Source organism: Uloborus diversus, chromosome 2 (assembly GCF_026930045.1).
Source record: "Uloborus diversus isolate 005 chromosome 2, Udiv.v.3.1, whole genome shotgun sequence".
In the NCBI taxonomy this organism is placed as follows: Eukaryota; Metazoa; Arthropoda; class Arachnida; order Araneae; family Uloboridae; genus Uloborus; species Uloborus diversus.
In genome coordinates this window covers 216,746,486-216,772,451 of record NC_072732.1, presented here as the reverse complement: position 1 = coordinate 216,772,451, position 25,966 = coordinate 216,746,486, and the positions used below count along the sequence as shown (strand labels likewise).

Below are 25,966 nucleotides of genomic sequence, written 5' to 3'. Positions count from 1 at the left end.
CATGTTGTCGACCTAAAAAAAGAAATATTTATACTTTTATCGGTATTGAAAAGTGAATGCAAGTGTTATGCTGTGATACGTAAAAACACTCTACAAAAGATCTTACAATTTGAAAAAAAAAAAAAAAACACTCTGTGCACACACAAAACATTGCGTTTCACTAAGCAGTAAGTTACTGCCCCTAAGCTAGGGCTAAGGCCAGAACCGCACGTAATATACCGACAGCCTGGACTGCAGTTTTGTCGTTGTTTGAACTCATCAGTCTGGAATTGGGAATAACCGAGCTGAAGCCAGACGACACATCATTGAAGCCGAAAGTGGCAACAAACTAGCAGATAAAGTAAATTTATCTCACCAGCGAGAGTCCGCAAACATGGTGCGGTTCAACTCGTAAACTGAAGGCAAAGCTAGTGGAAAACACTGATTTTGTCCAACTGGTGCAGATTTTGTCTTACATGGTTAACCGAGGGTCTTTATTGTGTGCCGACCAGTCTTTAGTTTGACTCTGCACGAGTGAAACAACAATCCAAATGAATATCACTTCGTCTTGTTGAGTCATGAAAGAAAAATACATCTGAACTTCTCCACAGACTGAATTACGAAGTAGTTTTCCTAATTTTGGAGCTAGAAATTAACTCGAAAATTTTCGACTATCCTAGCTGAACTAAGTTTCATTTGTTCAAGGCAATAATAATTCAGTGGTGTCGAAGATTTTGTTCATACTTTATCCCCATTCTTTTCTTATCTTGATGGTATAATTGCTGTGCTATTTTTGATCTCGAATTAGTCTGAAATAGGTTCTTAAGTTTCTTTTCATAAGGAATACTGCGTGGTTCAAAATCAACTTCCCCTGTTTACAAAATCTTACTAACTTACCCACTGTACCAATCGAGTCAAAAATTCACACATGGTTTTTTGAAGGTATGCGCTGGAGGTTGACGATTTTAAACAACTCAACGCTCACAGTTACGGTTACAGTGGGAGAATTTTGAACGGAAACAGCCTCTTTTTCCTTACGCAAATGGATCAAAATATTACTAAACCCAAAATGACACTGCCACTAATGGTGTGCGACGAAAATTACTCGTGGGCACATTCGAATATCTGATTGAAGAACCACTCCTTCTGATTTTTCATGAGCAATGCTTTTCACGCGGTGTTCAGTGATTCGTACTTCTATTACTTTTTAACCCGGTGAATTATGCAAAGTTGGTCAGAGTTCTTGCTCACTCGCAATGTCATCAGTCTTTTATAAGCTCTTCTATGAAAATGTTTTTAGCCAGAAATTTTTGCAGCGAGCTCATCGTTATAACCACCATTTGTGATATTTTTGTGCTGACAAATTTGAGCAAGAAAAAGTGGGGTTGCAGTTTGAAACCCTCGAAATTCTTTTACTGTAACTGCAAGTTCTACGTTGTTTAAGATCACAACAATCTCCAGAGTATACCTTCAAACAAGCATGTGTAAAATTTTTGTTCGATTGGTTCAGCAAACAAGCCTCTATTTCTTCATATTTAGGAAAAGTTTCTTTTGGCTAACCTGTAAAACAATGTAAGGGGTTTTCAGCTTCTAAAGTTTTGAGGGCAACAAATGAAACAAAAGGTTCAGTGTCGGGTTGCAACGTAACTACAATTACCATAACCGACATACTTTTTCATAGGGAGAGGATATAGGACGTCTAGTAAATATAAACTACGAAATCGAGAAAAAAGAAAACATTGCCAACAGCAGGATGAAATGTTCAATGAAATAACTGAGGTTGTCGGTTTGTAACCGCCAAAAACGATGTCCATTTCAAGTTCTGTCGTGGAAAGTAGGCGAGTCTCAATGAATTCCGGTATGAAACACATTTGAGCTTAGGAACTTCGCGTCTTGTAGTGCCTGAAATTTAGTATTCATTAGTAACCAGCATTTGGAATCGATATGGATTTTCCCACAAACGACTTTTCTTGCAAACGAACATGAAATTTAATTCTGAATACTTTTCCAAAAAGGCTTCACGAGCCTCAAAAACTAGGCATGTGGACCGCATAGTGTCTTACGTTCCACCAGTTGAAAAGCTATGCTGTAGAAAGAAAGATTTTACAAATAAATTCAACAGAAGATTCATATGTATTATGGAGGTAATTGGTGCAATAGAAAGAGTGAAGTGGCACTACTTACTGGAGTCTCCCGTCTGCCGCAGCAGCTCCACCGGCTATCAGCTTGGTGATGTAGATGGAAGGGTCGTCGCCGATGTGGGGGTTGTCCACGCCACCGGCGATGCTGAATCCCAGACCAGCCCCACTCTGGAAAGAACAAACACTTATAAGAAACGATACATCAAAAGATAAAACCAAATCTTGAAAGGACACGTCAGAATGTCTTTGAACTTACCCTTTCAAGTGTGATTTCTTCATACTCCCAATCTTCCTCGCTGTTGGCCTGAAAAGAAATGAGACCATTTACTTCTAGAAGATGGTAGTTAGTAGTAAGCACCAAATAGGGATTGTACAGGGCGATCCAAAAGCCAATAGACTCTTCAAAACCCTATACAATTCTTGAACTATTTACAATAAAATGATGCGGTTTGCACAGAAGTGCTCGGAAACACACGGGATTTTTTTTTTTTTTAAATAAGAAAAAAGAAATATTTCAGTTATATTTTGTACTGAAAAGTGGTGCCAGTGTTTCATGTAGACTGCATTCTTAACTGCATATTATTTCGACTCTCGGGATGTTGTTCTGAACTTTTTGTACAAGCGATTTTCGAAGATTCAAGAAACTGAATCAGATGCGAATTCCGATAAAATTATGCCTTCAACTTTATGAAAAAATCTTTATTAGTAAGTTCGTACAATAACCCATTAGAATAGCCGCCAATATCTCCAGATCTTACACTTTGTGACTTCTTGTAGTGGGACTATTTAAAGTCACGTATGTAAAGAGATCAGCCTGCTTCGCTGCTATACGTCACCAAGTGTCAGTGATACCCTATTAAATGCTTTTTAACTCTGTGCAAGGTGTTTTCCATCGTCTGACGGCCGTACTTCTCAATGACGGAAAACACATTAAGTGGCAGTGGCATTAAAACACTAACGTAATATTCCATTAATTCAACTCCAGGATCACACTTTTGTCGAAAATGTAACTGATATATATATATATATATATATATATATATATATATATATATATATATATATATATATATATATATATATATATATATATATATATATATATATTCATTATAGGCAAAAATCCAGCGTGTTTCTGAGCATTGAATCTGTTGAATATCAATGCTGTTTATCAACACCATTTTGTTGAATTCTTATTAAAATTTTGAAGCTCAAAACTGAAGTATCTAAAATTTTTGCTGCTTCTCTCCAGGACAACATTTCTGTTTTATAAAAAAAATTTTCTTTTTTATAGTTCCTGTCATGAATATTTTAACTAAAGAAAAAAATAAAATTTTAAACCTTAAATATAATTATAGACCTTGGAAACAATAGGCTCTGTGTAAGTAAAATGTCACTCTTCTGTCATTTCTTTTTTTTTACCAGGACAACTAAAATATGCGGTTAGTGTGAATTTCCCTTATTTTTCTTTTATTAAGCTTCCTATAAAGACTCAGTAAGCCTTTTTTGTAAAAAAAAAATAAAATAAAATAAGCATTTTTATTTTTAAAGAGTGTATGATTTGCAAATATTTGGTTTCTAGATAATCGTTCCTATTCAGCAAAATGCCGCAGATACATTTACCTTTATCTAAGAAATCTCGAAATGTGTTTTTCGCAGACCATTTGGAGTACCATACGGTCACTATTTGTACATATTAGCATCAGTGAAACTTGATACTTTTCAAAGTGATGCTTTAAAAGTACTAAGATCAGAACTTTCCACATCTAGATGATTATTAAAAAAAATGTTTTAAATGAAAAAAGAAGGCTTTTAAGTCATCAACACGGGTTTTCTGAAGCGTAAAGTTTTGATAATAACTGGTCTTGTGGCGGAATTTGATTCTACTCTTTTTTAAATTAACTTTTTAAGGGAACGAAAATCTAGTAAAAGTCTTTTTTTTTTCTTGTTGAAAGTTGTTTTTCTTGTAACACGAAGAAACCAGCTATAAAGCATAAAAAATTGAAAAGAAGAAATCAAGAACGTTTCGAAAAATATAAAACAATGTTTCAAAACTTGATTAAAATCCTCGATTGGGGAAATTTTACTTTGTCGGAAAAAATACTTTTTAAATTGATTATTTTTTCCTTTTCTTGTTTTGGATTATTTTATGAACACATGCTAAAACAATCCAATTAGAATAGTCAAAGAAGTACACAAACTCGAAATTTTGCCAGCACAAAAAGTAAAGCGTACTTCACGTGTTAAAACATTTCGTCTTACCTACATATTTATAGCATCAATAAAGCAAAACAAGTTCGAAGCATCACGAGATTAAGTCATGACCACTGCATGACGAAATTACAGCAAATACTTTTTAAAAATAAATAAATTAATGATCAATAAGACGAGCTCTAAATAACTATTCCGTAGGCTCTCAAAATGAAAAGAATCTTTTAAAAGTATCGCTAACAAGTTTGCCAGAGAAAGTCAATGTAATATGACAAGCTTTCCATTAGCGTACCAGTAATACGAGGAAAAAAGAGCTGATGTGTGCATCACATGACTTCCTTTTACTCCAATTTAATGTCATTTCCCCATTTCTGGGAATTTTATGATTCCATAGTTTACTCTCTAAATATCACCAACAGTGGCCAAATTAAAACAGACTTTTAAAAAAAATCGCCAAATTTGTCGCCAAGTTGGCGAAAAATTTGGCGACCAAAAGACTGGCAATATATCGCCAAGTGTCCGCCAAATTATAACACCACTTGAGTTTACATCGAAATTAACAATGATTCCCTCCAGAAAGGGCAAAAAAAAACCCTTAGAAACACCCGAATGAAACCAAAAGAAAAGGTGCACAACTAGACCCCACTATGAGTCTACGTACCAAATTTCAACTTTCTAGGACTTACCGTTCTTGAGTTATACGACATAAATACGCATATCCGCACATACATACATACATACAGACGTCACGAGAAAAATCGTTGTAATTAACTCGGGAATCATCATTACGGATATTTCGCGTGTCTATACGTTCTTAGGCACTTATCCACGTATGGTCGAGTCGAAAAAAAAAACTCAATGTTCATTCGGGGGTGAGTAAAATGGAAATTAAGGTCGATTTTTGAGTGAAAATTTTTTCCCGAATACAATACTTCCTTTTTTGTAAAAGGAAGTAAAAAATACAGTGAAGCTCTTATAACGGAAATGCTTGTAACGTCCAATATCACTTTCAATAGCTAAAAGAAAAATTTTAAATTCAAAAATACTTGTAGCATATTCACAAAATTCAAAAATACTTATAGCATATTCGCAAGAAATGAAATTCAATACAAAAAATTTGGACTCGCAATCGCTTACTACTTTGATATCTCTGGGTAGAAAGCTATATCTGTAACATAGTCACAATAGGTTGCAACATGGTTTAATCTTAAACGTAAGAATTGAAAAAAGTGCTTCTTTTCATGACATCTTATCAAAAATGTGAAAGATTAAGTGTCATGAAGTGATTCATGGAAGAATACGTATCGTTCAGAGTATTGAAAGAAAATTCTTTTTTTATCTGTTGGAGAGATTGCAATAGGGTTGAAATGACAATATAAACCCTTCTTCAGAAATACTTCTGGCCTTATATATTCAGAAGAAAGTTTACAGGTGGCATTTTCGGTTCAAAAAAAAAAAAAAAAATAATAATAATAATAATAATAATATTCATTGCTATGTGTGTGTGATTTTAAAGATAAACATATATGGATTTTAACATGGTGTCTTAGTTTTCCTTTCTTCAGAAAACCTTTATAGTTTAAGACGCGTCTGGTGCAGTGATTGAGAGAAAGTTTGAGCCATGCTGGTTAACTTTATGATAATTAAACTTTTTAGTATAGTTGAATTTTTAAAGAAACTGGAAAGCTTAAGGCTCTCCCAGTATGGTTATGAAGCAAGTCTTCTACTCTTTATTTTAGAAAGAGAATTGCCAATATTGTACACCACTTAACGTATGACTCCACGCACACACACGCCTACACATACACACACGTCTAAACACATACACATACGCCCAAGCGTAAACACACACGCACGCCTACGCGCTCTCTCAAGCCCTGGTTTTCTAGAAACGAAATCACGGAGCTTTGACGTCGCTACTCGGCGTGACGCTGAAATTAAAGTCAAGTGATTCCGGCGCGGCCATTCACAACGTCGATTTCGCTCGGGCGCGCATGCGCAGAAGAATCAACTTTTCCTGTCGGCGATTCGCTCCTAGGGGAAACCAATGCTTAACACACACAAGCAACGCGGAGTTTGTTGCGTACTGGTTGCTGTTTTTATTTAAAGATGATTGCGTAAAGTCGAGAGGGTCGGGTATAAATCAAGTCGATTCCAGGGGACAGGAGGCATTTGTAGAAAAAAGAAACTCAACGACTAGGACTCTACCGCAACTTGAGGTTGCAAAAACATAATTCAAATTCAAGATGTAAAAACTCAAGTTATTACCTTTTAAATCTATGCTGCTTACTTTTTTTTATATATCTGTGTTATAGTTAGTCCTATGCATTATGTATGTAAAAGCAACAAAAGGTAAATGAAATTAAAAAACAAAACATTTGCCACATTATACGGCTAGACAGTTTTGCTGATCGTTAGTTTCGAAAATTGTCAATGACTGTGCTCAATTACTCGCTTTTAGGAGCTCGTTCACAACACTTGCACGTAAAATTTAAAGTATTTTCGTGAAAATGAAATTTATAAATTCTTCCGTACAACATCTTTGGTAGTCAATCATCTAAACAAAGCTTTGGGTTATTGCTAAACCGCACCGAATAATACCTATATTTTTTTTCCTTTTTGTTTAATTCTTTTTTTTTTTTTTTCAAAAAAGTAGCCTTTAAGTTAAGGTGTCTGAAATCGAGAACTCAATTTTCTATGATCATAGTATACAGCTCAGACCATATTTCAATTTGGGAATTGGTAGTACCGCTGCTGTTGATAATGATGATGACTTGTGGCTGAATACCAGTAGTGACTGAAGTTTCCGACTTTCTATAAGAACACTGAGATATTCTGACAGCTGTTGCAGGTAAACTACTTTCTGTAAGAAATTCTTTTTCATTTTTCAAAACTTTACCTCAAGTAACATTAAAGGGACGGATTTCGTTCTAGATTGCGCAGTTTGTTTTCATTTACAAACGATCACGAATAGGGTACTTAAATCTTATTAGAGTCTTTTCTTGATGATTTAGTTTTAAAGACAATCACTATATTAGGAAAAAAGGAGAAAAACGTTAGGAAAAACATCAGAAAACTTGCACAGTTCATTATTGGTATGATTGAAAAAATACACTAAAACATTCTTTTAAATCAATTGTTTTAAATTTTCAACACAAAAAAACCGTTTTAAAAATTTTCAATACAATCAACAAATTCTAAAAAAATAACAGAACTGAAGTAAACAACTACTTTGATTCCTGGCCTGGTTACTCGTTTTAATATTTCTGCGATTCTAAAGAACAGGTAGGTTTCTGTCGTCTCGTAGCAAACATTATTGTCAGTAAATATGTTTGTCTGTTTTTTAATGCATAATCTGTATTTAAAAAAGACATTTCTGTGAGTGGATAAGGTAAATGCATCTTCTTAAAAGTTGATTATCACTTAGTTCTTTATTTTGTTTTGAAAAGCAGATTCTTTTTTCACTCTTAATTTCCTTTTATTTCCGTTGTCAAAAGCAAAAGAATAAAATTTCCCCGTAGTCGTTAATGTCAAAAATGTCTTTATTCGCAACTCCAGCGCTCGAATACGCTACCTTGCGGTGATTTACAAAACTGCCGGAAAAACTAAAACATTGCCACATTGCGTTCCACGTAAGTCTGTTGACTTAAACATAGGCAGTTTGTTCTGAGTATTTATTAACGCAATCTATGTGTCTTGGATTGCTTTCAGCAACAGAAAGTGTTCGAGCTCCCTCAAAATAATGTTAGTTTTCATTATTTTCCTCTAAAAAGTGATTTGATTGAGAAACGGTGAAAGCGCGTTAACACCAGAAAACTGGATTAACAAACTTGGATAACGTTATACCAGGTAAAAATTTTATTGTTTTGTGTGAATTTGTAAGAATATGGGTTTCTTTTAATCTTAAATTAATTTAACAAACCATATTTTACAGCAGCATTTAGTTGGAATAGACAGTATGCAAAATTTTTTCGTGAATATATTATCGTAGAACGAAATGAAAAATGTTTAACCGAGAAAGAATTTATTTTGTTGCTTTTATTCTCAGCTGAAAGGTTTCGCGAAATTTGTTTAGGGTTATAGTTTTAGTATTGTGCGAGCTAAGTATCCTTGGCGAGATTTCGCGTTTTTAGTTAAACCATTTTTAATTTTTACATGAGTGGAATAAAATGGTAGTAAGATTACAGAATTCGATAAGTAAAAAGAAATAATGGTCAATCCACTGAAAAGAAAACTACCACCATATATCCGTGAGAATTTTGTTGATGATTCGCATAACATGACACAATTAAATCGTAGCTCAGAAATTAGAAAAATCGAAACAGAAAAATTTTAAATTAACCGTTTCGGGAATTCAAGAAAAATAACTCAGCTACAAATGGAAAACAATAAGCGCTAGCCAAGCAAGGCAAAAAAGTATCATCTTCTTTCGATAACAATTTGTAATGTCATATTGAATTTTCTAGCATTAATTGTTATTCTTGTCAGGCCACAATTATTATTTAGTTTTATCAAGAATTGATAAATATCGAATTCAACATCGTGGAAATAGCTGCTTAGAACTACGAACTACGTAGTTTGCATTAATCTTTGACGTTTTCGCAACTCCAACGAACTATAGGGGGCACTGCAGTCACTGTTTAATGGCGGAATTGAAAACTAAAACAAACGCATGTGGTAGCGAAGAAAATGCTAAAAGTCTTGTGATTTTTGTTCGTATGTATGATTTTTTCACTTTATTCGTTTGAAAAGATTTTTCAAAGTCTTGTGGATATTCTGACCCATATAGAAAGAGATTAGAAACCAAAAAGTATTACGAAAGTAAACAATTAATGTAGAACACACAGTAAGTTGTTCTGAAGCAGCCATTTTCACGATGTTGAATTCGGAATTCATAAATTTTTGGTTCGCTTCGAACGGCATTTTCATTTTGTACCGTTTTTTCTATACATTAGTACATATTAAGTTCAGTTTCGTGACATTGCCAGCATTTGTTGACATTTTTGTCACATAGTGCACATACGTGGCAGACTGTCAAGAGTAACGTTTAACACTAGATAATTTATTTCTATGACTATATGATTGGATATCCAAAGAAATCATGCATTTAATTCATTCGTCATGGAAATAATTTACCTGATATGCGAAATCTTGTCAAGATACATTATTCTTTCACATAATTTTAAAACCATAACACTATAAACAGATTTTTGGCGAACTTTTATTTTTTATTGTTCAAATTCTTAACGTTCTTTCTGGATTTTTCAATCTGTTCTGCGATAAATATTTTCAAGAAAATTTATTTGCATACTGTCTATTTCAGTAGGATACTGTAGTAACAAATTTTATTTAAATCATTTATGTAGAATTAGGTTAAAGAAAAGTGTCCAGTCAATGTTGTTAAGTTCGTTTTTTTTTTCATCGAATTGAAAAACTGATATTTATTCAAATTCACTCAGAACAAAATAAATAAAATGTGTACTCACAGTTTATATATGGTGGTAGTTTTCTTTTCAGTTGATTGACCATTATTTCTTTTTACTTATCGAATTCTGTAATCTTACTATCATTTTATTCCACTCATGATAAAAATTAAAAATGGTTTAACTAAAAACGCGAAAACTCGCCAAGGCTACTTTGCTTGCACAATACTAAAACTACTATAACCCTAAACAAATTTGGCGAAACCTTTCAGCTGAGAATAAAAGGAATAAAGTAAATTCTTTCTCGGTTATTCATTTTGTTCTACGATAATATATTCAAGAAAATATTTTGCATACTGTCCATTCCAACTAAATGCTGCTGTAAAATATGATTAGTTAAATTAATTTAAGATTAAAAAAAACTCATATTCTTACAAATTCATACAAAACAATAAAAATTTTTACCTGGTATAACGTTATCCAATTTTGTTAATCCAGAGTTTTCTTGTTTACGCTTCCACCATTTAATACTTTTTTGAAAGAAATAAGAAAAACTAACATTATTTTGAGAAGCTCGAGAATACTACTAAGGGACGAATTAATTTCTGTAGCTGAAAGCAAACTAAGACACATCGATTGCGTTAATAAATACTCAGAACAAACTGCCTGTGTTTACGTCAACAGACACACGTGATGCGCAACGTGGCAATGTTTTAGGTGCAGACGCAGTTTTATAAATCACCGCAAGGTAGCGTATTCGAGCGCTGGAGTTCCGATTAGTAATGCTTCTTGAATTCTCATTTTTCTACGTGGGCCAGAATATCCACAAGACTTTGAAAATTAATTTAAAAAGAATAAAGCGAAAAAATCATGCATACGAACAAAATTTACTAGACTTATTACCATTTTCTTCGTTACCACATGCCTTTGTTTTAGTTTTTTCGTTCGCCATTAGTCAGTGACTTCAGTGACCCCTATAGTTAGTTGGAGTTGCGAATTGTTCATTTTGAACGTTTGTTTTTAACTATGTTCTTCAACAAACGCTTTTTCATCAAAGTTAAATTGAAGCAAATCCGACATTTTGTTTGGAATTAATGCCCGTGCCTTGAATTTTTTCGTAGGTGTTAATGTTAAAAAAAATATTGAACTGTTTAATTTGAACGTTCGTTTTTGAACATGATCTTCAGAATTTTTTTTCAGCTAAATTTGTTTGATGGAAATTCGCTTTTAAGCTCTAGATCTGTGATTGTTGACTAACTTTCTCCGTAAGCAATTTTTTTTATAGCTGTTTAAAATTTAATTTCAAGTTGTTCGATTAAAAAAGTAAAATTTTTGAATAAGGCGTTCTTTCCGAAATCTTTTAGAAACAAAAAAAAAAAAAAATATTTTCTGAAAACGGGCTATCAACAAAAATTTTCAACGAGGTGGGGGGGGGGGGGGATAGACCAATAGACAAGCATCCCTCCCATCTCCAAACCCTACTTTCCAGTTTTTAGTTCTTCAATATTTACTTTATTTATTTTCTACTTTTTTATTATTGTTACTAGTGGTATCCGCACGGCTTTGCCCGTAATAGAAAAATTAAAAGGTCTTTTGGTTCACCTGTATATTTACAAAAATTGTATGGTGAATTTTCTCGCCAATTGGTTTGTGCCTATGTTACGGTTCCACGTTATGATAATTTCGTATCTTGCCAATTGGCTTGTGCCCATGTTACGGTTCCACGTTGTGATAATTTCGTAATTTTCTCGTCCATCTTATGATAATTTTGTTCTTAAAATTGTTCCTTTTTCTATTACAAAAAAGAACCACATCGAATTTACAAAAAATCGCTTCGAGATGCACACCCCCATGCTACAAACTAACTTTGTGCCAAATTTCATGAAAATCGGCCTAACAGTCTAGGCGTTATGCGCGTCAGAGAGATCCTGACAGACAGAGATCCGGACAAAGAGAGATCCTGACAGAGAGACTTTCTGCTTTATTATTAGTAAAGAAAAGAAGATCCACTAAGTCTTCTTTGTTATTTTTTTTTTCTTCCGTTATTTTACTTATTAATTATTAACGGGAAAGTAGGCTAAAGAAATTAGTAAAATATTACTACGGTTATTTGATATGATTAAAAAGCTACCAGCAGCAAATCAAAAATTCAGGAAGCAAAATCGTGAAGAATACGGCTCTAAAAATACATAACCTTCAAATCAATTTGAATAACTAATGATAAGGCATCACGCATGCAAGACATCTAGTAGCCTAAGAAAGCAGATAAAAAGTCTTATCTACAAACAAATACGCGTGGAATAGCATGTTACTGTTCATAAAGTAATTGTTTTACAGATAACAGGGATATTTCTGATTTCTGCTTCTTTTAATGGTTATATTAATCGTTTACTAGCAATAAATTGGAGCAGAGACCAACTAACAGTACTGCCCTACAGTTAAAACAAACCTAACTTGGCAGTATTGGGAAGGCTACGCAAATCCTAATCACAGCATTGCAACGCTGCTCAGTTAGGTTCGCCTCAACGATAGGTCTACATATTTCGTGGGTTTTCGTGTTTAAAAATGAGAATTGTTGCAAGTGCATTTTTACTTCCTTTTACGAAGTCAAGGAAGTATTGTATTCGCGAAAAAAAATTCACCGGAAAATCGACCTAAATTTCCATTTTGTTCGCCCCCAAATGAATATTTAATTTTTTTTTTCAATCCGACCACACGTGGATATGTGCCTAAGAACGTATAAACACTCGAAATATCCATTTTGACGATCTGACGATCACTGAATTAATTACAACGAGTTTTCTCGTGACGTATTTATGTACGTATGTATGTGCGTATGTACGTATGTGCAGATGTATCTCGCACAACTCAGAAACGATACGTTCCAGGATATTGAAATTTGGTACGTAGACTCCTGGTGGGGTCTAGTTGAGCAACTTCCCTTTTGGTTGCATTCGGATGTTTTTAAGGGGGTCTTTTACACTTTTTGGGGGAGAAATCATTGTTAATATTAATGGAAACTCAAGAGGCGTTATAATTTGGCGGACACTTGGCGATATATCGCCAGTCTTTTGTTCGCCAAGTTTTGTCACTAACTTGGCGACAAATTTGGCAATTTTTTTTTTAATTTTTTTTTTTTTTTTTTTTATAAATCTGGTTTCAATTTGGCTGCTGTTGGTGATAGTTAGAGAGTAAACTATTGAATCACATTAAAACTGCCAATAATGAGAAAACGACATTAAATTGGAGTAAAAGGAAGTCATGTGATGCACACATCAGCTCGTTTATTCGCAAATTTGCAAGTAAATTTTATGAAAAGAAAAAGCATGCAACACTTGGCGATATATCGCAAAGTTTTTGGTCACGAAGTTTTTCCGCAAACTTGGCGACAAATTTGGCGGTTTTTTAAAAAATTTGGTTTCATTTTGGCCACTATTGGTGATATTCAGAGAGTTAAACATTGAATCACATTAAAATGTCCTATATTGAGAAAATTAATCTGTATAAAACGTTTTTTGCTTCAGTTCTCAGCAAACTTGGGGTAAAAATATTTAAATTTTCTTTGCTTACTCCAAGGTACTATTATCATTAAAATGGCGTAAAAGGAAGTCATGTGATGCACACATCAGCTCGTTTAAATAGGGTTACCGACAGAGTGGTGTAGTGTTTAGACGCTGGTCTCGTGTGCCCAAAAGCAGCGCAGGTTCGAATCTAGCACCAGTCGGTGGATTTTCAAGATGCGGAAAATAGAGCGTGTTGCATGATTACTCGGCTGGTAAAAGATTCCTCGAATACTCGTTGGAATTGGAGTGCTCTTGGCAAATTTGAATTCCTAGTGCAGTTTCGCATCGAAAAGAGCCCAAAAACGAGAATTTTGACGCTCAGTTTCCCAACCCCCCCCCCCCAAACTGAGAGTCAAAATACTCGTGGCAGTGGCACCATTTGGTGTCCAAAATGAGATGTCAAATTTAATGTCATTTCTACTCCACTTTATTGGTAAAACCTTTGAAAAACTTATCCAAAAAATTTGGCTTCATATTTAGGCTTTTGACAAAACATGTATTGCTCATATTCACCAAATATTCAAAGCTAGAAACTATCAGAAACAGGTAAACACTGCCACAAAAAGCGGACAACAAATCTGGAGCAATTTTAGACAGATTAATAAAGCAGAACATCGCTGGTATTTTTGACTTACACGGTTCCCGCTTTCAAGATATTTGTTGGATGTAGAAAGTACCTCGTCAATAAGGGTAGGAAAAACAATCAACCTATCAGAATCGACAGTAATTGAAATACAGAACCTACATTTTTACGGTTAATAACTTATTCTACTTCATAAACACTCCAAGGCGAAGGCGATCAGAGCTTAATATTGCTGGGTATTTATCAGATCTCAGAAAAATTTTGAGCAGATAAGAGAGAACAAAAAGGGTGATAAAAGCACAAATAAAAGGAACGTCTCATTAATAACTTCTGACAACGTATTCAAACCTAATAATATTACTTTAACAAATTTCTCATTTTAGATAGATGCATGCTGCGCTGAAAGAAACTAGACGAACATAAATCCAAAAATGACAATTTTAAAGTTAAAACCATTTCGCATGAAATTTTGCATTGCATTAACAGCGGTCCGCTACAATATCTGAATATCAGCTTTGCTAAATAAGCTAATATCATTGTCAACAGGAAACTGACTTTTTTTTTTCTTTGACCGTTTGCACGCTCCCTTATAGTGTTGGCATAGAATGACTCGCTTTTGTAATGTTTCGGAGTCAGAGAATTGAAGGTATGATGGAAAGTTGCTAGTGTGAAGAGAGAAAAAAGATATTCTTTCTTTTAAAAGTAGGTTTCAGCCATAGAAGATATTTGACAGAGATAACACATGGCTGCTACCGAGATGCCATCATTATATATGTTTAGTTTGATTACCACGTTATAATCCATTGGACTGCTGAATTTTGATGAAGTAAGAATACTACTTAACTTTTTTTTTGGCGAAATTTTTTGTTTTACTCAAGCTAACGGAATGAAGCTAATAGTAACTTATTCTCGTGCCAGAGAAATGCGAAACCTTGTCACATGACAATAAACAAAGTGAACTTCTTGTAGTTTGTAAAGCTTGTGCACGAAAAGAAGGCGGATGACAATGAAGCGAAACATCAGTTGTATCATTTGTAATAGGTGGAATCTGCCAGAAAACTGCGAATAGTAAGAGGCATGGTCTCGCTAATCCTATCTATTCCAAAATAATAACAAACAACCTATTACAAATGATACAAATCATGTTTTTGCTTCAAGGTCATCCGCTTTCTTTTCGTGGTCAAGCTATACTGCGGCTGCATAAGGGAATGAATGCTCTCTCTGTTGATACGTTTCCTCTGACCTTTGGTGCAATTTGAAAGTTATTGCATTTTCACAATGCTTCCAGCGAATGTCAGCATTATGAGATACGGTATACGGAAAGAACTACGCTGTGTATGTGATGTGTTTCTTCCAGGTATGAAGCAATTATTCAAGTTCTGATACATTCCCAGTTTTGTATGATTGACTAACGGCGTAATTTTAAGGTTGTTATGTAAACAAATCATGCTTACTGCAAGTTATCAAAGTTAACATTTGGAAATCTTGTTTGCTAATTGCCCATGAGATTTTTCGCGGGATTGAGACCAACTACTCCCAATGAAGGTCTTCCTGCTCACCCACACAACAGGAACAGTGTACAACAGATGTATCGGATAAACTACGGACTTACTTGAAAGGGTGGGGTCGTGTAGAGGTATTTTGGTGGGAATATCAGGCTGAGATACTTCCTCATGTCCGATGTCGGCCGACCATGCGAACACACGGAATCTTCAGCGGAAAAACAACAACAAACAATCCTGGCACATATACGCGGGGATCACAGGACTGTCCGTAAGGGTGGAGCGTGTCCCTTTCTCGGAAATTTCCATGGCAACGTTATCTTTAAATTGTTTTTTTGCGCCGATAACCTGGACGCGAGAATGCGATGATAAGCGATCCGCGTCGAGTGTTGTTGCGAAAATTACTCTTCTGTTGTTCTCTCTTTTACTTTTTTTACGCAGGTCGAACACAGGAGGAGAAATTGCATGAGAATTAGTTTCACAAGTGGATAGATCGAAAGCTCCATTAAAGTGGTTGCTGTTTCAGAAAGGAGAGGGGAAATTTCCTTCCAGAAGATGATGCATCAGGAGGAATAAGAATCTAAAATGAATAGTATAAATACAGTAGAGTCTCGAAAATCCAAGGAATAGGGGCTCAAACGCTACCTCGGATTACTGAAAACTCGGTTTATCCGAAAAAAGGACATGCGCTGTTTACTTCTTCCGTTATGAAAAGGAAATACTTTCTCCTCGAAAAATTTATCACTCAAATTTCAAGATAAATTTATGTTTTAATTGACCCTAAACGAGTCTTGATTGTTTTTTCTTTTTTGATGTCTGCACGTGCTTGTGTGTAAATTTGCAGGAAATCAAAAAATACCCTTTGATCGTCCTTGAATAACGTTTGATGAGTTTTGTCGTGACATTTATGTCTATGTGTGAGCGTGCGTAGGTGCATCACATAATACAAAAACATTAGTCATAGAAGGAGAAAATTTCGTATATACGAATCGTACAGTGCCAAGTTTTGCACTTCCCTTTTTAATTGCCATCGGATATTCTAAAATAGATGTTTGTTCGTTCTTTGAGGCAAAACAATGTTTTGATTTCAAGTTATTTTTTGAATCAACCAACTTCTTACTTTCCCCAAGGCATCTTTTAATTCATCTCTAACAGTCAATGAATATTTCTTGGCGACAGTTATTGACATAAATCTTTCAATATCATGTTATTACCTTATTGTATGTTGTTAGAAAAGTTCTACATCGCAATAAATTTCGATTTTCAGATTAAAGTATTTTTTATCTGCAAAAAGTATACCCTAAAACTGTCAATCAAACGCCTTGAATTAAGCGAAACCTCGGACTTTTGGGACTCGGATTTTCGAGGCTCTATTGTACTTAGAAAAGCAATGCCAGCTCAACACTCTCCCTGAAAAGCACGAGAGGTTTTTTTTGCCGAGAGAATTGTGACATCATGGCGAGGGAAGCGTTGAACGAGAGAGCCGTTCACACTCTCGGGCGAGGTGTTTGCGCGCGCAGAAGCCGGTGATGTCACGAGCATTCGCGCGCGTTTCAACTGTCAATCCGCTTGTTTGTTTACAAAATGGACCACGAAGTAGATGCAGATTTTGCGATGTGCCTGTATTCTTTTTACATACAACTACCTACACATTTACAACACCAAGAAGGCAAAAAAGAAGTCGAGGAAGAAGAGATGGTGGTTGACAAATATGTTTATCCGCTATTTTTATGAAACTGTTTTATGACAACAAATGTGAATTTAAAAATTAAGATTATAACCAAAAATGGCCACAATATTATACAATTTAGTTATAAAAATAAAATATAAAGACCTGTACTCATGATTTTCATAGCATTAAATTACACTGTGCGGCAAAAAAAAAAAACCCTTCGAAATGCTTCTGACATTTTGTCGGTTGATTCTTATGTAAAATGACCCCCTGAATCCGAATATGACCTCCGTTTTCCTCTTATACGTCCCAATTTTATTAAAGTCCCCCCCCCCCAAGTTTTTTAAAAATTTCCTTAGTTTTAGAGCAAGTATTTTTTTTTTCTTTTGGAGGTGAAAGGAGCTTTATATTAACTGCTAATAATAGTTTTGATGGGCAAGAGAAGTTCAAAGTTCAAGATTATGGACACCGATCGCAAAAAGGGGGACTTGGGATGTATACCCCCCCCCCCCCCCAAATATTAGAAAAATAATGAAAAACGATCTTTTTATTCTGCTTTTTTAAAAAAGATGTTTGAAAAAAAATTTAAGTGCAGAGTGAGAGTATAAGACTCTCTTCAATGAATGACTCCTATATCCAAAAAAAATTTCGCGATGTAAAAGAAATTAAAAAAAAAAGTGTCTTGTGCATGTCGCACGTTGCATACGAGTTGAATCGCAGGTTTTCATTCGAAAAGACATTCTTCTGGCTGATTCTAAGGTAAAATGACCCCTTGTTTCCAAATACGACCACTTTCCCCCCATCTCGCCCCCCCCCTTTTATAAATTCCCATACCCCTCCTCTGATTCAGAGTCTTTTTTTTTTTTTATTTGGAAGGGGAAAAGAGCATTATATTAACTGTAAACATTAATGTTGGATATAATTTGAGGTTAATGGCCTACAGCTAAGCTTAAAATTAGGCAACTCCTTTCCAACTAAAAATTTGAGGTAGTGGTCTGCCCGAAGAAAATAAAACATGAATCATTCTTTACACTGAAAAACATTTATTTAACATATATTGAGAAAATGATTACAACACAATGATTTGGTTCTCCGAGGAAAAATTAAAAAAGAGATCTTACAATAAGTCTATGCAGGTATCAAAAGTCCTGTCGATGTTCCATAGTGACACCTCACCGGTAGATGGACGGCATAGCAATTTCCACCAGAATTGCAGGCTGGTCAGTTCATACCACGTGAGCAAAGTTCACCACATCAGGAGAAAAAAACATATCGAAGATGGACACGATCCTCTTTCCCCGGAGAACAAACGACCCACATCAGAGAAAATTATAACTTTTCACTTTGATAGACGTCATCACAGCACGCGCTTTCCAAACTGAAGACATCAGCAGTGCATTATTCAGGAAAGATCAGACCTCACCTGAGAGGCCAGTAGCGAAAAATTTATGATGACATTGACAAACACATTCACAAAACACCAACAACACAAGACGAGGAAACGAGTAAAAGAAAAGTAGCGATCGAGCTACGGCAGGTCAGAGTATTTGTAGCCAGATCCGACCTTGCACGTAACAATGTGACGTTACATTATTTGCATATTGCCAGAACAACACAACCCGGAGAAAACACAGCTTGCAGGTTGCACAATTCTTATTTAATTTGACATTCAGCACCTAACACCTCAACATGGTTTCCTCATGTGATCGACATGTGCTCTGTCGGAAGTTTACCGACGTCTGCCGAATGACGGCAACCAATCATAGCGTGCCACATATTTTTCCGAACACTTCCGATTCAAACTCGGACATTTGAGTGTCGGTGGCAGGTGGATGGGATTTCCCGCGCAAGGTTTTTCCTCCCGGAATGGCAAAAGGTAAGTCACAAAATGTTTTTTTTTTTTAAACAATATTGGTGAAATCCTTCAAGAAACAAAAATAAAGGCATTTAGCCCAACAAGTTCCCCCCTCTTGAAGGAATTTCATCAAAAACCACATTATATACATTAAAAACATTTAACTACATTCATATTATATTTACAAAAGATACATTTGAAAAACAGTTCAAAAATTTGATACGCCCCCCTCATTTAATCCCAATTAAATATAATTTTACAAAGTTTATTTAAACAATTCTTAGATAGGGGTTTAGTGAAAATGTCCGCGATGTTTACATTTGTCCTCACATATTTAATCAAAAAAATCTTTTGCTCAATTAAATTTCTTAAAAAATGGTACCTTACATCAATGTGTTTTGTACGGGAATTCTCAATGGGAGACTTAGAAAAATCAATAGTTGCAGTGTTATCACAATAAATGACTGTATCCTTAAGCTGGAGGTTTTCAATATTTAATTCACTTATTTCTGTAATTATCCTCTTCAGCCAGACCATTTCTTTTGCAGTTTCACCAAGTGAAATATATTCTGCTTCCATTGTGGATAACGCAACACATTTATGTTTAAATGTCCTCCAATTAATTGGGACCCGATCAATACACAAAATTGATCCTCCCATTGAGACTCTATCTTCCCGATTAGCGGCGTAATCGGAGTCTGAAAATCCCCGTAGATCTACACTATTGATTGAGCTTAAATTTAGTTTGTATGATATTGTATACTTTAAATACCCTAGCAATCTTAATAGAAAATCCCAATGCTTTCTTCCGGGATTTGCTTGAAATTGGGAAAAAATGTTCACCGCATAAGAAATGTCAGGCCGGGTCTTTCCCGCTATGTATGCCATACAACCCAACAAATTTCTGTATGGGAGCTTTTCTGCTTCCTTTTTTTCTTCCTCAGTTTTCGGGCAGTCGTCTTTCGACAAAACTGTACCCTTTGAGATTGGGAGGGTTGAATTTGGCACATAGTAATCGGAGAATAACCCCAAGACCTTCAAAATGTAAGAGCTTTGGTGAATAAAAAGATTATTTTTATCTTCCACAAATTCAATCCCCAGGAGCTTTCTGGTTTTCCCCATTTCATTAATATCATACATACTTTTAATTTCATTAATTACCCTTTTAATTAAATTTTCATTTTTTGCTAGAATTATTATATCATCTACATAAATAAGAAGAAAAGTGTTTTTGTCTCTACGGTATACACAATTACATCCTTTTAATTTTTGAAAACCAAAACCACGAAGAACACTGTCTATTTCTAAGAACCAGTTTCTTCCGGACTGGTGTAGTTCATAGAGAGACTTCTTCAATTTACAGACAAAATTAGGGTGGCTTTTACTGACAAAACCCTCTGGTTGTCTCATGTAGATTTGTTCCTCTAAATCAGCATACAGGTAAGCATTTTTTACATCAATTTGTGAGTGACACCATTTTAAAAGACATATAAAAATAGAAAAGAAAACTCTTACAAGTGAAAACTCAATTACTGGACTGAAAACTTCAGAATATGACTCAATTGACTGACGGTCCCCCCTTACAACTAATCTGGCCTTGTATCTTACAATTTCACCCCTGTCATTTACCTTGAGGTCGTAGACCCACCTGTTTCCCAAAATTGGTTTCCCCTCTGGTGGGGGTACAAGGTCCCACACCTCTCTTTGGTTAATGACATCTAATTCAGACTCCATGGCCAGTTTCCAGTTGTCCACCTCGGGGGTAGCCATACATTGCCTATACGAATTCGGTATAGAAATTTCTACCAAACTTGCTTCTTCACTTTCTCCCGAACTTTCACTGTCGTCACAGATTTCCCCTACTGTTGGATTTTTAGATGAAAAGTCAAAAAGTTTTGGTTTATACTCTATTTTATTTTCACTACAATATTTTAAGACCTGTTTTAGTGAATTTAACCTTACTTTATTTTTACCGGCAATTGTATAATAAATATCAGTCCTGTCCCCGGTCTTTCTCTTTTTGGCTTCTCTAACCCATTTAATCTTTTCGCAGGGAGTTTGCTCAAAGCTCTCCTGGATTTCCTGTTCAAGTTGAACTTCACTTGTAGGCCTGATAAAGTTAAATTTTCTCTCATTTTTATTTTGGACTTTTAATTCCCCCCATTTTTCATTTTCATTGAACTTTACGTTAATAGTTTCTGTGACTGTTCTGGTTTCAGGATCCCAGATTCTGTACCCTTTGGTACGTAAGGCGTATCCGACCATGATCCCCTTGGTAGCCCTCATATCTAACTTTTTTAGTTTAGACTTAGGCTGACCTACATAGGCAGTACACCCAAAAATACGTAGGTGCCTCACTGAAGGTTTACGTCCAGAAAACAGCTCAAAAGGGGTCTTGTCCATATTTCCTATTACTGTTCGATTCCTCACATAATTAAAACAAAGAGCGGCTTCAGCCCAAAACTCATCCCCCAATCCAGAATCATTGAGCATAGACCTCACACCATTCATTATGGCTAAATTGTATCTTTCTACTACCCCGTTCATTTGCGGGGTGTAGGAGTTGGTCCGCTCTATCTTTATTCCCTGATTGGTGAGATAGTTCTCAAAATCTTTGTTAACAAATTCTGCTCCATTATCGGAACGGATAGCCAAAATTTTTGAGTTCAGGAATCTTTCAGTCCTTTTTTGAAAATTTACAAAAACATTAAATGCCTCACTTTTTGTTCTTAAAAAGAAAACATATGACTTTCTTGAGAAATCATCTATAATTATAAAAATATACTTCTTTCCCCCCAAGGACTCGGTCTGAAGGGGTCCCATCAGGTCCATGTAGAGCAATTGAAGTGCAGAGCTAGTACGTCTTTCTGGCATAGATTTAAACGAGCACTTCCTCATTTTTCCCAATTGACAAGGGTCACAATTGGGTTTTTGCCCCTTCTTAATCTCTAGTCCTTGGACTGCACCAAGTTTACTCGTTTTGGTGATACTTTCCATATTTATATGGCAAAACCTTCTATGCCATTTTTCCATATCAACACTGACCATATTGGCCCCTTCAGACGGGTCCTTGGTCTTAAAAACTTTTGTATAATTAACATTTTCACAATCAATATAAAAATTTGGTTTAACATGATAAAGTTTATTTATTAAATTTGCTGTAAATAGTTTAACATTTTCTTGATTAAAAACACAGATCTTTCCGGGCAACCATTTGAGCTTATAGCCCTGTCTGTCTATACAAGAACCAGAAATTAGGTTGCGTCGCAGTGTTGGAGCATAGAAAACATTATTGAGGGTGATGGTAACCAATTTTCCATCTGATTCAATTTTAAAAATTACTTTCCCAATGCCCTCTACTTGGCTCTTCACGTTTCCTACAGCTACCTCCATTTGTGTGTTTTGTACATGCTCTAGCTCGGCAAACAATGACTTATCTCGACAAAAATGAGATGTGCTGCCGCTATCCAATAGCCATGTATCCTCACATTTTGGGTAGGTAGTGTTTGCAGAAATTTCGTTTTCATTTACTGAACAAAACATTCCTGCCTGAGGGTCTTCTTTGGTTTTGAATTTAAAATTCTTATCCTGTTTTACTTTATTACGGCTCCAACACCTCGACGCAATATGCCCTTTCTTTTTGCAAATGTAACAAACTTTATTTTTAGCAAGAAATTTACCCCTACCATTTGCCATTCCGGAGTTTCAGGGTTTTGAAAACATTGCCGAATTTTCTACATTAGGCTCTTCGGCCAAATACCTAATCCTACCTTCCTCAGCCAGTAGTTCGTCTTTTACTTTCGAGAAAGTAAATCTCTCTCCTTCCCATCTGTAGATGGCTTGAACAATACTGCTGAAATTTGGAGGTAAATGCCGTATCAATTGAAAAGTTCTGAGTTTTTCTTCCATAATATATCCATTTTCGACTAATTGGTTAAAAATTCCCCCCAACCTTGCAGCGAATAATCCCACCGTTTCACCTTCTTGCATTTTGCAAGAGAAGTAGGATTCCCATAGTGCGGCTACTCTGGCCAAAGATGGGGGTTCAAAATTTGCCTTAAGGGTTTTCCAGGCTTCACTAGGATCTTCCAAATTATCAATTAACCTTTTTATATCCTTTTCTAAGTTTAAATAGATGATGGCTAAAGCTTGGCCACATCTTTTTCTGTCAGCACTAGTTAACTCCCCTTCTGGTTTCTTTTGGGTAATCTCCCATAAATCCCTTTCTATGAGCACCATTTTTATATCTTTGGACCAGGTAGCCCAATTATGGGAGCCCAACATCTCAACATTTCTATAATCTTTCTCCATAATAAAAAATGATTCAATTTTCTCCGGGCAGGTCAACCACACGACTCTGCTACCACTTGTTGGATATAATTTGAGGTTAATGGCCTACAGCTAAGCTTAAAATTAGGCAACTCCTTTCCAACTAAAAATTTGAGGTAGTGGTCTGCCCGAAGAAAATAAAACATGAATCATTCTTTACACTGAAAAACATTTATTTAACATATATTGAGAAAATGATTACAACACAATGATTTGGTTCTCCGAGGAAAAATTAAAAAAGAGATCTTACAATAAGTCTATGCAGGTATCAAAAGTCCTGTCGATGTTCCATAGTGACACCTCACCGGTAGATGGACGGCATAGCAATTTCCACCAGAATTGCAGGCTGGTCAGTTCATACCACGTGAGCAAAGTTCACCACATCAGGAGAAAAAAACATATCGAAGATGGACACGATCCTCTTTCCCCGGAGAACAAACGACCCACATCAGGGAAAATTATAACTTTTCACTTTGATAGACGTCATCACAGCACGCGCTTTCCAAACTGAAGACATCAGCAGTGCATTATTCAGGAAAGATCAGACCTCACCTGAGAGGCCAGTAGCGAAAAATTTATGATGACATTGACAAACACATTCACAAAACACCAACAACACAAGACGAGGAGACGAGTAAAAGAAAAGTAGCGATCGAGCTACGGCAGGTCAGAGTATTTGTAGCCAGATCCGACCTTGCACGTAACAATGTGACGTTACATTATTTGCATATTGTCAAAACAACACAACCCGGAGAAAACACAGCTTGCAGGTTGCACAATTCTTATTTAATTTGACATTCAGCACCTAACACCTCAACATGGTTTCCTCATGTGATCGACATGTGCTCTGTCGGAAGTTTACCGACGTCTGCCGAATGACGGCAACCAATCATAGCGTGCCACATATTTTTCCGAACACTTCCGATTCAAACTCGGACATTTGAGTGTCGGTGGCAGGTGGATGGGATTTCCCGCGCAAGGTTTTTCCTCCCGGAATGGCAAAAGGTAAGTCACAAAATGTTTTTTTTTTTTAAAAACAATATTGGTGAAATCCTTCAAGAAACAAAAATAAAGGCATTTAGCCCAACAATTAACCGTAAGAGATGTGCAAAGCTCAAAATCTTGTGCATATGTGGCAAAAAGGAAAACATGGGGGGCACTCCTCCCCCCCAAACACACTGCGCAGCAAAAAAAACTTTCAAATGATTCTGAGGCTATTCCGCCTGATTCTTCTGCTAATTGACCCCCTGAATCCAAATATGATATCCGTTTTCCTCCTACACGTACCGAGTTTTGTAGAAAATCCCCCATTTTTGAATTTGGGGGGGGGGGGGACAAGTTTTATTTGTTGCTACATATGCACAAAATTTTGAGCTTTGCACATCTCTAGTCATTTAAAGTAATGTTTACGGTTATTGCAATGCTCTTTTCTCACTCCAAGTTTTAAAAAAATGGCTCTGATTTAAAGAAGGGGTGGGGGAAAATCTAAAAGGGGGCCGAGATGGGGGAAAGGTGGTCGTATTTGGAAACAAGGGGTCATTTTACATAAGACGCAGCCAGAAGAAATGCGATTCCATGCATCAAACCTTTTGCTTATTTTTATGATTTGTGTGCTTTGCGTTCCAAATTATAGCCTCTGTTTGAAAAATTTCCAAAAATTTCAACTCCAAAGAGTTGTTCCAAACCTAATTATTAGACATGGCGAACTGCGATTTGCTTTCAGAAAACCAAAACAAAGCAAATTCCGCGCGGCGGACAGATGGCGCTGCAGTAGCCTCTCGCGCTCCTTTGACTCGGGAACAATTTACCGACATTTACTGAAGGCAACGCGAGACATTCGCGAGAGACAGCAAGAGGCGCCGAGTTCCCCATCCACACTCTACCCCTTGTCTTGTCTTGTGCTCTTGTTGGAGAGTGTGGAGCCGGCGTTAGGAATGAACCTACTATGTGAAAGTTTTGAAGAGGTTCAGATTTTTGACCAGATGAACATGTCATTTGGGGCTAAACACAATAGACATTACGCGCCTTTTTTTTTCGACCATTTCTTCCCCGTTTCTCTCAAAAATATCCTATTGCACCCCCCCCCCCCTTTGTCACATGTCACACCATTTTTCCTAAACATATTCTTATGAAGGAGCGTAATATCATTCTTCTTGTAACCCCCTCCCTTCACCTTGTCACAAACTGTCCCAATTTTCCGAACCTGCTCCCCTTGAGCGTGACATCAATTGTGAACAGCCCTCATCTCTTTTAATTGCGTGTTTACAGAGAAAATGCTGTGGGCGTGTTTTGGGACTTCCGATATCACTCGGTTTTTTAGCAACTTATAGCATTAGGGATTTTCTTATTCTGGATTGAAAGTACCCTCCAATAAGTTGGCATTTTGATCTATGTAAAGGTACTGCCTTAAAAGTAAAATGTTTACTTTCCCGCAAGTCCTTCAAATACAATTACATTTGGTTATTAGTTTTAAGTTTGGTATAAAGTTTTTAACGTATGAAAGAAGTTTAAATACCTTATTACGACAGCTGACAGTCAAGGTATGATGTAAAAGTATCCACACATTACATTAGTTGGAAAAAAATATAAAAAAGCTAAGAAACATTTACTTACGAATCTCTCTGTACCCAGAAGAGGTGTATGAGCCTGAAATTTAAAAAAAAAAATTTAAATAATGTTGTAAGAGACAAAAATTAATTTGAACTTTT

At 35.8% G+C, this 25,966-nt stretch overlaps 1 protein-coding gene across 1 annotated transcript in view; it reads right to left on the bottom strand.

Moving 5' to 3' along the window:
- LOC129216806 (disks large homolog 1-like) overlaps positions 1-25,966 on the bottom strand; it is a 175,217-nt gene that overhangs the window by 101,069 nt on the left and 48,182 nt on the right. The window contains exons 3-5 of the mRNA XM_054851023.1: positions 25,872-25,904; positions 2,377-2,424; positions 2,164-2,288 (exon numbers count right to left, since the gene is read on the bottom strand). Of these exons, the coding sequence (XP_054706998.1) occupies positions 2,164-2,288; positions 2,377-2,424; positions 25,872-25,904 (206 nt within the window). The remainder of the gene's footprint in view (positions 1-2,163; positions 2,289-2,376; positions 2,425-25,871; positions 25,905-25,966) is intronic.